The sequence below is a fragment of the Ostrinia furnacalis genome, unplaced genomic scaffold (genome assembly GCF_004193835.3).
Source record: "Ostrinia furnacalis isolate ACB-3 unplaced genomic scaffold, ASM419383v2 OfSCF6417, whole genome shotgun sequence".
Lineage (NCBI taxonomy): Eukaryota > Metazoa > Arthropoda > Insecta > Lepidoptera > Crambidae > Ostrinia > Ostrinia furnacalis.
The window spans coordinates 237323-251899 of NW_021136656.1; the positions used below are offsets into that span (position 1 = coordinate 237323).

General features: G+C 34.9%; 1 protein-coding gene across 1 annotated transcript; it reads left to right on the top strand.

The window, feature by feature from the left end:
* The first annotated feature begins 2995 nt into the window (after positions 1 to 2995).
* LOC114362364 (uncharacterized) lies at positions 2996 to 14037 on the top strand. Its single transcript, XM_028317745.1, has 3 exons — positions 2996 to 3148; positions 12523 to 12665; positions 13512 to 14037. Exons 1-3 carry the CDS (start codon positions 3056 to 3058, stop codon positions 13630 to 13632), a joined length of 357 nt encoding a protein of 118 aa, XP_028173546.1. The 5' UTR covers positions 2996 to 3055; the 3' UTR covers positions 13633 to 14037.
* Positions 14038 to 14577: the final 540 nt, after the last annotated feature.

The following is a 14577-nucleotide window of genomic DNA, read 5'->3' on the forward strand; positions in this document are numbered from 1 at the left end:
TTGTATTATTAGTATTTGAGCTGTTCTACAAAACGAATGTAAATTTATTAGTCTACGTCTATTAGTTTCGACGTAATTGTTGAACAAAGATACCCCTTCCCAGCGGTTTCCATAGTAATCGGAATAGGTTGTGTGATTCTTTCAGGCAGTGCATTTTCGCATGTCGCGTGCGCTATGGAAACCGTTGGGAAGGGGTATCTTTGTTCAACAATTACGTCGAAACTAATAGACGTAGACTAAAAAATTTACATTCGTTTTGTAGAATAGCTCAAATACTAATAATAAAATGCAAATAAAACATACCTTAACGACCTGGTTTTTCTTGTGTTGGGAAATAACTGAAAAAGATGTGAAAAAAATCATGTTTATTTCTAATTAAATCCATTCTTACACCCTTAAAATGTATGAAACTTGTATCTGTTTTCTACTTCTACTAATAGATAATTTTATTGGCTATCGCATGATATAAAATTTTTGCTTATTAATGTTAAACTACCCACGCTATCACTTGTTTTTGAAGGAAGAGGTAAAAACTTAAAATTAAAAACTTAAATCCTTGTAAATATGCGAGAAATAGGTCAAGCCCCAAATTTAAAGTATTTTCACCGATACAATTGTCCATAGATTACGCCCTTAAAGTTTGATCACTACATGCCCGGACACACTGTATAGTTGTATGAGCGACTTCACACATGACACAGTATTCTGTATACAGTAATACATACAAAAAACGTACACGATAAAACGGAACAGTAAAACGGAGACATATTATTATGTGAACCGGCCGTTACATGAACCTATGGTAGGTACATCTATGATGGTGGCGTATAATCCTACTAATATTATAAATGCGAAAGTTTTGATGTCTGGATGGATGTTTGTTACTCTTTCACGCAAAAACTACTGAACGGATTTTGATGAACTTTACAGTATTATTCTTTATAACCCAGAATAACATATCTATACTAATATAATATTATAAATGCGAAAGTAACTCTGTCTGTCTGTCTGATTGGAAATTTGGCATAAAGATCCGGGAAAGGACATACCTAGCATAGGATAGTTTTTATCCCGGTTTTTGACAAAATTTCACGCGGGTGAACCCGCGGCAAAAGCTAGTTCATTAATATTTATTAATTTCACGTGTCTCTGACACGAAAGTATATTTATTTGTTTTGCGATCCCTATTTTTAGTAGATAATCGGTTAAGTAAATGTCAACTGCCATAATCTTCTTAAAATTATAATCTAAAAATACATTTACGTAAATACTTTATGTAGGTATTTTTCCTCGTATCTGTAACTATGATAAAGCTCGTCAGTCAACAATATTTACGAGATTAATTTAATTATTTCACAGAATTACCTTAGTCACCTTTGACAAACCTAATAGATGTAAACCGATTTTTATAGGGATTTTTAAACCTTTTTAAAATAAAAATAAAACTTTTTTATTAATTTATTCCATTCCAAAGTAAGTAATTGTAGATAATGATAAAAATATTAAGTAATTACTAGATACATTATAAAAAAGTGTTAGTTTCTTATAGGGCCAATATTCCTAAATAAGTAACTAACTAATAGGTCTTAAAATACTTACGTGCATTTTATAAGGTAATGAAACTTAAGGATTAGTCTGACCTTCTCAAAAACTTTATATTTTTAGATGGGTCATTCATGATTATTGTAGTAGGTAATGAATTAAAGATGTCTCATAATAATATAACAAAACAACAATGTTTACATTGAATGCCGACGTAGGCACATTATCGTATTAAATTGCTACTGCTCAGTAGTATGTTTACATGTCATTAGTTTACTTCATTCATATGATTTAAAATAGCAATTAAGTGTAATATTATTCGCTCGTGCCAGCTGTAGTAGTTGATTTTGTTTTAAAATTAGAGATGTCCGCATCATCACATTCCCGGATTTTTATTATTTAAGTAACTAGTTTAAAACTCCGCGTGCGTAAAATCATATTAAAAATAATAACTATTAAACATTAATTCATTAGTCAAATAGTTAATTAATACTAAGGTTGTATCCCAAAAAATGCTACTTATCTCAAACTCAAAAAAGTAAGTATTTTATGAATACTTATTTTGTGTCCCCATAATATACCTACCTATCACTTCTTAAAAGGGTCACAGGCCAGCCAAGCAATGCAGTATTAAATGGTAACGAAAAATTTTTTTCGGTATATACAGGTCTTCCAGCGCAGGACCGTGCATTGTGGAAAACCTTGGAGGAGGCCTTTGTCCAGCAGTGGACGTCATTTTGCTGAAACGAACGAACGAATATAAGTACAAGTTGGAAACGACAAGTGATCTCACTTGATTATTTCTAAACTATACTTACTGTCCTGAAAGGTCCTGAAAGTGCTAACCTAAAACGGTAACCGAACCTGGAACCATTAAATTTTCGGATAGATACAGTTCATTCTGTAACCATTGTTGATACCGTTTGATAGAGCTCATGAAGAACTTTCAGGATCAGTAACTAGTTTTTTTATATCTTGTATAGTTTAGAAATAATCGAGTGAGATCACTAAATCGTTTCCATCCTGTATTTGTTCTAAAATCTAAATGAATAGGCATTTCTTTTAAAAGGCAAAGTAGCGAGCGAACTGTTCATTAAAAGGATATTAATTTATTCATTGTACCTATCCAGCCTCGATATTAAAAGAAAAATCAATAATTCATCCAACGTTCAAGAGGACACCTCTCAGTGAAAATCAACAATGAAATTTGTTCCACGACTGCTTCCAAACATGATAAAATTAAATGGAAAATAGCTATATATCTAGGGTTTTGTTGAAGCCGTAAAAGCTTTTTCAAGCCAGACCGACTGGAAACAACAGGTATCTGCAACGATTCGAGTATCATCGTTTCCTATACCGGGATCGAGCGTTTTTCTCGCATAGGCGGCCCGGGAAATGTGGCGGTGCACTCTCCCTAGCGGGGCCCTCCAGGCCTACTTATAGTGTGCGCCGGCCGCGGTCTCGCCACTCTAGCACGATCCTGCGCGCATCGCACACCCGCACGTTGCATTTTATGTTCCCTACCCGCGTTGTGACAATGACGAAGGTGCTCATTCTCCTGCTAGTCCTGTGCGCTTTCGCCACAGCCATGGTGCCAAGAGAGAGGGTGAGTTTTTTCATTACCACTTCATTTAGATACACCTCAAACTTTCTTCTCCAAAAACCCTTTCATTTTATAATCGTCATTTTTTTTATTACAATGATGTACCTAATTAGTACGCTTATTACATGTATTATACACTCAGATTACATTTTTTCTATTAATACACAACAACATTACTAATCCCACGGTAACAGCATGTTAGTAGGCACGTAGATATTACGTTTCAAAGTAATTTATTTGGTCCCCGTAAATGCGTAATTGTTTGTTTGATTTTATAATGCGTACCTAATTTCAAATTCATAAATCCGTGCATGTCACATGAGTAAATTTTATTTATTTACCTGTGCTAGTTATAATTTTTTAGGGGGTAGATTTATTGATTTATGACTATGAGAATAGGTAGTTGAGTATATTTTCAGGATGAATACAGTGCATGACTCAAATCAATAATATTGCAAAGTGCTATGCGAGATTTCCTACTTTATGATATGAAATGTTATGTCAACTTTCAACTTTCGCAGAAGTATTATTTTGCTACATATTATTATGTAGTTGGGCGTCCTAACCGAAAAATAATGCAACAGAAAAAAAAGTTGTAAATGCATTGGTTAGATTGTCTCAAAAAATTAAAAACAAACTTACTTAAATGATATTGGTTAAGAAACAACAATTATTTAAAAGAAGAAAAATCTTTATTCGATCGATAAAAAATAATTAGCTACTATCACTTTCTCAGAAATGTAGGACTTTTTTTACAGTATCAAAACAAATCAATCAAAAACCAGCCAATTGTTAAGAACTCGCGTGCAGAGGGTTCTTTACAATCTCATCGTCATACGTCATAAACTATGTAAAAGTTTAAGTCATAACTAAGTAACTTTCTACAACTTTATTAAATACTTTATATAAAAAAATAAAACCTTTCAATAAAATTGATAAATAATAACATGTTTCCAGACCGAGCTTTTATTACGAATAAGTAGGTAGGCCTACATTAGATTTTAAATTTTTGTGTCAGGCGTACTGCAACCGCTATCTCTTCAGTTCAAGCAGAATAATCAGATCTGGAATATGTCAAAAATATAATACAACACGTAGCCTATACCTGGCTTAGCAAGCCACTTGTGCGCGCTAACTACGCGACCCATTTCTAGGGTACAAAGTAAGCTCCACTACTATATGACTTGGGCATAAGATATTTAGAAATTCTCAAAGAAAAAAAAACTGATTGTAACTTTGAAACAGAGGTAAAGGTTTTAGGCAATACTATACGGTACTATTGCTGAAACGTAAGGACTTTAAAGCTGAAATGGCTGAAGTTTTACAGACTGAAATCTGACACCGAAAATGGTATTTTCTTGGTTGTTGCCTCTGTCTGGGGTAGCTAGACACATAGATCGATTTGCGCGTGGGCTGATCCCGAAGGAAGTAGGTAAACCCAAAATCAACCACCATTTCTGTAAAAGCACTTGTGTATAAGGCTCACGACTAAATTATCACTAATTAGTCACTTTGTTACATTGAACACTGAATTCGTACAAATAAAGCTCCTGAGCTTATACAAAAGTTCTGTAAACAAGCTCAGCAGCTAAATTTGCGACAGTTACCGGTTTTTGGGCTAAAAATAAATTTATGGTTCCTCATCGTCGCGATTCAGCCACAATTCAATAGGTCGATTGGCAAGTGCAGTAGGTACCTACGTGCGTAGTTAGAAGCTTTTTGCTTGCATAAGCTCTTTTTTTGGTTACGCTGTAGAAGCTAACTGGAAAACTCAAGCGATGTTTGTAGGTGTACAAATTGGGCACTAATAATAAAGATGTTTAAATATTCATTGTTTATTATAATGTGTGCGATAAAAAGAAACAATTAACAGTACTTTAATTAATTCGCCAAATATAAAATTATTCACCCGTCAAAATACCCGATGACAATGATTTATTGATACTGAAGTTAACAACTTTTATTCAAATTGCTTCGTGAATCTGGTAGGTACTGACCAAATAAAGATCTTGGATTAGATTTCATGATGTGGTAAGCAAATTACACCAATAATCACTTATTATTTGTCATTCCTCATGATCGCTTTGCTCTACTTTAATTTTTGTTTAATTTTTTCTTGTTAACCCATTTAGACCGATAATTATTTTTCTAAATAAAAATTGATTTTTCAGTAAAAACTTACAGAAGGAAGCCTAAAAACCATGAAAAAATTATTTAAAAAAATCCCAACTAATATTTTAAATGCGAAAGTAACTCTGTCTGTCTGTCTGTCTGTCTGTCTGTCTGTCTGTCTGTCTGTCTGTCTGTTACGCTTTCCCGCTTAAACCTCGCAACCGATTTTGATGAAATTTGGCATAGAGATAGTTTGAGTCCCGGGAAAGAACATAGGATAGTTTTTATCCCGGTTTTTGAAACAGGGACGCGCGCGATAAAGTTTTTCTGTGACAGACAAAATTCCACGCGGGCGAAGCCGCGGGCGGAAAGCTAGTAATCCATAAATAGGGGGCTGTGGGGAGCCCGTACCATATAGGGTACAGTAGGTCTATAAGCATGCAAAACATAGTCGTTGTTCAAAGAAGATTTTTATTTATTTTTGTATGATATAAAATAAAAATAAAATCACATAATCACTGGTATCAGATTTGGCATATCTTGTAAGACGTTTTCTGTGATACTAACCACATTTGGTTCTTTTTTCCTACCTTCTCCGAAGTTAGTGAGGATAGCTGAAGAAGACTTGGCTTCTTCTGATTTGTTACGTTTCGTGCTATCCATAATCGCATTTAGCAACACAACGATGGAAACTTAGCAAATCCATCGAAGAAAACTCTGAGGGTTATTATTTACATTGACACTATCTTTATCGCCTAAATTTTCGTCAGTCTGATCATCATTAGTGGTCATCTGACAAGACAGCAGTAGAAAAATACCAAGATTGCTTTGTTTGCTGAAATTATCAAATTTTTCACGAGTTGTGGCAATATAGTGAAGCATCAATAGCCTAAAACAAATAAAAATAATAAAAATAAAATTTTATTTTTTCGCATGATTTGCTCATGCATAGACCCACTGTACCTTATAGGGTACACCTATTTTAGACTGGAATAAACCGTATAAAAATAATCTTAATAATATTTTTTTTGTAGTCATGATATCTATTGTACTCTATTTTTTAAATAAAATTGATAAATAACATAATTTACCATGAATAATATGAAATTATACCTTCTTAAATACATTGTAAATATTTTTTTGGTTTTCTGTCGAGGAATTTCATAAATATTTCCGAAACCACTTGTTAAAACATATTTTTAAATATTTTTATGTAAAATAATGGTGCAGTCCTGTTGTCCCCCCTGCTTGGCCCCCCTAGGGGAGCCAACAGGATTTCGAAATCCTGTTGTCCNTAGTCCAGTCCTTCTTAAATGTTATAAAATTTTATGGCTTTTAAATAATTTTGCCAGGGGGGACAACAGTCCTCAAATCATTGATTATAAATCTAGTCCTGTTGTCTCCCCTAGCCAGGGGGGACAACAGGATTTCGAAATCCTGTTGGCTCCCCTAGGGGGGCCAAGCAGGGGGGACAACAGGACTGCACCAAAATAATCACTTTAAGCTTACTGTCTCAATCATTTTTACAAGTTAACAACAATTTGGTACTTCGAAATATTTTCAAAAAGATACCGTACCACATAGGGTACGGTAGGGCTAAATGGGTTAATTAAACAAATGACTTATATTTAGGTGACATTACGAGTAGAAGCACTAACCATTGAATGCCAATCATACTCGTACATCATTCAGAATTAATTTTACTAAGAGATCATTTCATTTTTTGAAGATCCCAATAGATTATGAGTAATGAAATAAGTACCTACCAGACAGACATCGTAAACTTAATGTAGACAACAAGGTCCGCATATTGTTTACCTCCCAGTACCTATTGAGATACCATTTTAAATTGCCTTGGCAAGTTCCAGAACAAAACAACAATTTCCAAAACAACAGCCTGGCTGTTTTAAATAACAAATTATTAATAAAGGCTGGAAGTTCACTATAATAACAGGCTGCCACACAACACGTTTTGTTTTTAATGTGATTACAAGAAAATGAAGAGATACTAATTACGTACAAGTACAAGCTTGTGCTCATTAAAATGCCCATATTTATTTACGTATAAATTTAAAATTATGATGCATTAAATACGTTTGTTTTGTTATCTTGCCTGCAAATGCAATCACACTAAAGTTAGAGGCAGAATGGTCAAGAGTGACTCCTGAATTCCCAAGAATCTGGAAGGTACCTACAATAACTGAAAGTACCTATATATTCTTACCTAATAGATAAAACATGACGCAATAGCATTGTACACCACAATTGTTAACCGTAGGTTTTCAGTTTGATGCCTGTTCCACTGAAAACAATGCATGAAATAAACTGAAAGCTGCATTGGCGTATGTAGGCTTCGAAAAACGTAGTTATTAAAATTTTTAGCGAAGAGTTGCATCTCAAACTAAATTATAAATAACTTGAAAGACTCGAACTGCCTAAGGCGGGAATCGAACCCACGATCCCTTAGGCACTTTGATTTTTCAAGTTATTTATAATTTGAAAACCGTTGTTTTTCATTTCCGCTCAATTAGAAAATATATACTACGAAAGTAACTCTGTCTATCTGTCTTGCTTTCACGCCTAAACCACCGCATAATTTGGCATAGAGATAGTTTGAGTCCCGGGAAAGGACATAGGATAGTTTTTATCCCGGTTTTTGAAGCAGGGACGCGCGCGATAAAGTTTTTCTGTAACAGACAAAATTCCACGCGGGCGAAGCCGCGGGCAGAAAGCTAGTGCAAAATATTTCCACTGAAGGCTAAAAATAGGAATTTACAGTTTGACTTTGTGAAGCTTAAAAATTATAGTAAAGGCTTTTATTGCCCTAAACCAAGTTAGGTAGTATGAGATTAAAATTAAATCTATCCTTCAAGCAACTCATCGCCCGCATGGTACTTACGAGTACCTACTTATTTACGTCACAAAATTAACATAGCATGATTCTTGAGATGGTTTATGGAATATTACTGAATCATACTTCGATTGACAGTCTCAGCCTACAGTAAAGGTCGACTTTATATTAAGAACTACGGCGTAGTCTGAAGGAATCTATTTCTACAAGTTCGTTAGATGACTCACTGTTTTCGTGACCCGCCTTGCGAAGGCCCAAGAGTATCTGACATCTGATAAACAGACTAGTGGTCAACGACCGAAAATACGCGGCGTCGTATTTGTTTCCTGTTTACTGCTGATACAATCGCGATTCCACGTGGATGATACGGTTTCGTCATCACTTCTGTTCATTCATGGTGTAGAACAGGGATGGCGAACCAATGGCACGCGTGCCAATGATGGCACTCGACACAATATTTAATTTTAGGACACGCCACCAATCACAAAATCCCAACTAATCCCAACTTCCCAACTATAATATTATAAATGCGAAAGTAATACTCTGTCTGTCTGTCTGTCTGTCTGTCTGTTACGCTTTCCCGCTTAAACCTCGCAACCGATTTTGATGAAATTTGGCATAGAGATAGTTTGAGTCCCGGGAAAGAACATAGGATAGTTTTTATCCCGGTTTTTGAAACAGGGACGCGCGCGATAAAGTTTTTCTGTGACAGACAAAATTCCACGCGGGCGAAGCCGCGGGCGGAAAGCTAGTGTACTATAAAATAAAATAGTAAATAATGTGTTTAGATTAAGGGCTATCGTATTTGCCCTCATCAATTAGTGCCACTGTAGNTGTTGCGGAAAACTAATGGTACTAATTTCTTTTAATGGCAACAGTAACTGAAAACTTCATTGTCATGTCACCTTGCATGTCAGTCTATTGCTGTCAAAGTGTAAACAAACTTTATTTTAAATGTGCGCAATTGATTTTGTGAATGTGAAAAAATGGTTTACAATTTGTTAAAGTATTTGTCGAAGAGAAATACTAAGGGTTCGGACAATATTTTCATTGAATAATGTTTCCGACAAAGGTTGTCAAATTGACTGACATGTTTATCGCATAGTACAGTCCACTATGAAAATTAGNCCTGAGTTAAATGACACCGACATCAAGGTTCATCAATTTAAGTTTAAAATAATAGGCAGTAATGTATGAAGAAAGAGCTTCTATTCTGTATCTACCTATGCCCGTGTATTTATGATCAGTGTCAAATCGGAGTTTTTGGTGCGGGGTACGCGGGTGTTGCTCGCGGCGTGAAGGTCAAACGCCCAAGGTCATTGAGGACTCTAATCGCCTTAAACGTATAATATTTTTAAACGTATTATTTGCTGGTTTCAAAATAAACGCTACATTTTTCATGGAAGTGCTGAAAAAAAGTTTCGTTTTTGTTTGTCCGAAAAATAATTGCGGAATGCACAGAGCCTTCGCGGTTCAAGGACGCGATTGTTCTGTGGATTTTAAACAACTCAATTCAATTAAATACACTTGTNCGAAGCAGAAATTTATAGAAGGAACTCAAGATAATTGCAACTTTCGAACAATATCAGAGTATAGAAAATGTAACGTGGGGCTATGTGCAGCGTGCAATGCCAAGCTCCATTCCAAATTTTTGAATATTCAAAGATAAAAATGAATATTGCTTACCCAATATACATTTTTTTTACATTTAATATCACTCCTGTTATTTGCTTGTATATTAATACATATTATAATAATAATAAAATATATAATTTACCCAATTTTTATAAAGTCTATGATAAAGTTATGTTTTAACCAACTGACACGGTAAGAGGCTAGCGGTACCATATGGTACCAGCATTTTTTTTCCAGATTACAGGTCGAATAATTTTTTTTATGCTTGTATAGCATTATGTAGACCATAATTATGAACACATTTCAAAAAAACAAAAATCTGACACTTTAAGAAAACTCAGTCTATAATGGGTTAAGTAAATTAGCCTTTTTTTGACCAAACTTAGTAAGTACTATATACTGTGGTAAGTAGGTAGTCGTAGGGCGGCATAATCGGTTTTGCACGCGGGCGACGAAACAGCTAGCGGCGGGCCTGCACTGTAGAGTCAGGTCCTGTCACTTGTACCTACGATACTACACCTCATTGATAGCATTAGGTGTTATTTTGATGTCACGTCTATGTCTACATCAAAAAATATTTAGAAAGGTGGCACGTTGATACATTACAGGTTCGCCATCCCTGTTCTAGAATGTCGGATACGTTCAAGGGCGAGCGCGCATCGTGATTTCGAATGACGCTACGCTACAATAAGTAAGCGGTCGAATTCCCGTACGAAAAAATACCATTCCCAAAATGGCTTCGCTCCAACGTTAAGTAAATTAATATTAGTTAGTGTAGAATTGTACCTAGATGCTGTCACTAAGTAAATTTCGCGAACTAAATTGATCAACTAATTAATAACTTATTTACTTAAGAATTTATTTAATTATTGGGTAGATTAGGAGTGCTTGTAAAAATCTATATTTGCAGCAAGTTGAAAACTAGATTTTCAGGTCTATAAAATAATTTAGAGGTTTTTATGATTTTTAAGAATTACCTAATAGTTAATGGTCTCAACCATTGTCTTATCAAATAACTTAATCTTGCCTTAAACTTAAAGCAANCCGGCACTGACGATGACGAATAGATACTTATTATTTCACTATCATCAGCTAACTCTATTATCATCTGACGCAACTTTATGAAATAAATAATAGTATTTATTAGTGCTAATGCTCCTTTTATCTTCTATAATACTACGTAATTTCTTTTCCACTCAAGTATGTACATATACGTATGTGATAAGTGTGTCATTAAAATTATATCACAAAGGGCAAAATTGATAGTTTTTTACTAAAGAAAGTAGGTACATACCAACATTTGCAGAAAACTTGATGATAATTATTATCTTTACCGTTCAACTTGTTCTTTTTCTAGGGATTTGGAATAAAGATTTTAGTGTTTTTAATTTAATGCCGTTCCTGCAGGAACACACTCTATTCTCGAGGAATTTAGAGTTTTTATTGAAAACAGTGGCTGCCTAGACCAGTGCAATACTGCTATGCAATTGACTGGAATGGCAGTTAGGTAGGTAGGTACATTGCTTTTAGTAAAATCTGGCAGATTTATCTTTCAGAAATACTTTTAAGGCGATTAGAGTCCTCAATCCGCGGCAAATGGGCATTTTGTAAAGCCTACTCCTCTTTTACTGCTGGATAGAAATAGTTGGAAAAAATATATGTTATACAACAGTTCAAGGACTACATTTGTGACGTTTGAATTTTCGCTACGTCTCTTTGTTTTTGATTAAAAAAATAAATACGGGACATCGATTTTTCACTTAAATTCCCTACTCCTCCAAAACGGCTATGTTAATTTAAAAGATTTTTGCACGAATAGATTAGGAATTCTTTAATCTTTAAATGACACGTTGCGTTTTTCAATCGAACATTACTTTCATTCATAAATTTTACTTTTGATAAATTCCGAACGTTTTGCTGTTGNCACTTTTTCAAACTAATGAAAATTTAAAGAGATAAAGCGCCCCAAAGTTCATAAGAAGAGGCCCGTGACGTCAACGCTTGCTTAAAAATGCCGCACGTTGTGACGTCGTGCGCAACTTCAACGCATCATAACTATGTAATTATTTGTTAGATTGACAAATAAAAATATATGTGTCCAATATTTTTTGATATTAAACATTACGGACTAAAAAAATTTTTTTAGGCAACTAGCCTATTGCAACAAAATATTGCGCTATTTTTTTATTGCGCTGATTCTGCTGCATACTGATGTCTGGAGCCTTTAATGGATGGTATTGTTTGTTTACACATACAATGTTATTATTTTGTTGCAATTTCTTACAAAACTTGCGCTCAAACAGCAAATCTAGTATGAAAATCATCAAACGTCTGATGCTCGTAACTCAGTTCAGACTGAGTTTGGAGGTATACATGTCATAATAAGTTTGGTTTATTACACTANTCAGAAATACATATATTTTTAAACGTATTATTTGCTGGTTTCAAAATAAACGCTACATTTTTCATGGAAGTGCTGAAAAAAAGTTTCGTTTTTGTTGTCCGAAAAATAATTGCGGAATGCACAGAGCCTTCGCGGTTCAAGGACGCGATTGTTCTGTGGATTTTAAACAACTCAATTCAATTAAATACACTTGTTCATTCATCTTCATCATCATCAGGTCATTTTAATCATTTAGTTCGACTCTCTCTAATTTACTTCTTATCCACGGGTAGAGCGGGTGAGAGTTGCCCTTTTCTCCGTTACCAGGTGCCAGAACCACGCGGCAAAGAATTCACTTTAATTCTTATTTGATTGTTCACTTGTTGTGTATTGCAGCGAGCCGTGGACCTTGAGGAGTTGCCCGCGAGCAGCAGCACCACCACCGCGGCTCCCAACATCTGCGCCCCGACCACCCCCTGCGGCTGGTCCATATATAAGCCCCAAATCAAGATCATCGATATGTTCGTCGTCAACGGCTAGTGAGTAACCTAACCATTAACTTACAGCCAACGCCTAATATTTATAGAGCCTTTCTACAAGCACCCGTCAGTCGTTGTAGAAAGTCTTGTATATTTTCTTACCCAAAAATTAGCCAAGTGCGTGTCGTGACACGCGCTTAAACTACTATTACTCTCAAACTAACTGATCTATCTTAACCGTTATAGTTTTCCTTGAAAGTTCATAAAAAGCACTATTATTATGAATTTTTCCAGATTTTTCTAGCCAACAGTTTAGTTTTTAGAAGGGGGACGCCCTACTCGACCAAAAATTGGCACTTTTAACTTTAATATTTTGCAAACGGATTTCTAAATCGAATAATAGTCTTAGAAACCCCTAAGCCATTTTAAAAGACCTATCCAACGATACCCCATACGATGGGGTAGAAGATGAAAGAAAAATCATCCCCACTTTACATGCTTTACCCTAAACATTTTTTTTCAAAATTTTATTCTACCACTTATTTAATCAGTCGGCGTGATTAATAATAGGTAACTACTTACATGTACTTGTACAAAATTACAGCTATCTAGTGCTAATAATTTTAGGGTTCCTTGTCACGACTACGACGAAAGCAAAGGTTAGAAAAAGCCTAGACTTGAAAATGAAGCAAGTTTCTTTAGATAAGATTCAGTCATAATAACTATCATTTAAAACTGAGCTGAGAACAAGCGACATTTTATGTTAATTTACACGTGTCAGTAATTTTGGCTCAACCTGTACCTTCCAGGTTCTATGTCTTCTACACAGATCTTCTGAAAAGTCTACAAATCTTCTGATAATTGTCATCTGATAAGTCAACTAAGCACCTTTATTGTAAATTTCAGTTGCATTTGCGAGGAAGGATTGAACTGCGCGATCGACGAGGACGACAAGTCGGTGAGCACATACGTGCACAGATGCCGCCAGCCCGGCAGCGTGACTGAAATTAGCATTAAGAAAAGATAGCATGTGGGGACTCCTCTCGTCTTTACATAAGCTGCATTCCACGTCGCCAGCAGCTATTCACACACACCCCAAAGGGCCCTATTTCGAAATCGAAACCTCATAAAGTCACATCAACAAAAGCAAGATACATCTAGGCCTCAGATTGGCTGAATTTCAGGACCGCTTTATTTAACAAACTGAAATGATCGTTTTTTCTATCGGTTGAGATAAAGGCATACTTAATTATTTGTTATGTAATTTTAATGTTTTTAATTCTAATAATATTTTATGTATTTTTTGTAGTATAAAATCACAAATACACATTATAAAAGTTTTTAAAACAAAAATTTAGTTACGTTACAGAAAGGATTATATGACCAAAGTTACTTTTTTTATTATCACCTTTTAATCTGCAGTGTTCTATCATGACGAAATGAAAGTATTTAATTTTGTTTGTAATGACCAACAAATACAAACTTTGTGGGGGTTTTGACAAGAAAATGAGCCTTAGGCTAGATGACAAAATTTCAATTATTAGTCCGTCAGATAGTTAATTAGAAAATACTCGTATTTTTATTTTCTTTCTTAATTAAATGATAACACACTACTACCACATACTACCACAGCTACTACATAGAGTTGAAATGGCGTGTTACGTCACGCCTATGTAGAATTTTTACTTAAAAGTGACGTCACACGACCTTTAATCTCAATTAAGTATGTAATTATTCGATACGTGCCCAATATTTTTTTTCGGCTGTTTGGTGTAGTGGTTCGAAACGGACTACTATTCCGGAGGTTGCGGGTTCGATTCCCGCACAGTACAAACATTTGTGTGCATGAACATATTTGTTTGTATTGGACTGGGTGTTTTCTATGTATAATATGTATGTATTTACAAAAAAAAAAGTATTTAAGTATGTTTATATCCGTTGTCTAGTACCCATAGTACAAGCTTTGCTTAGT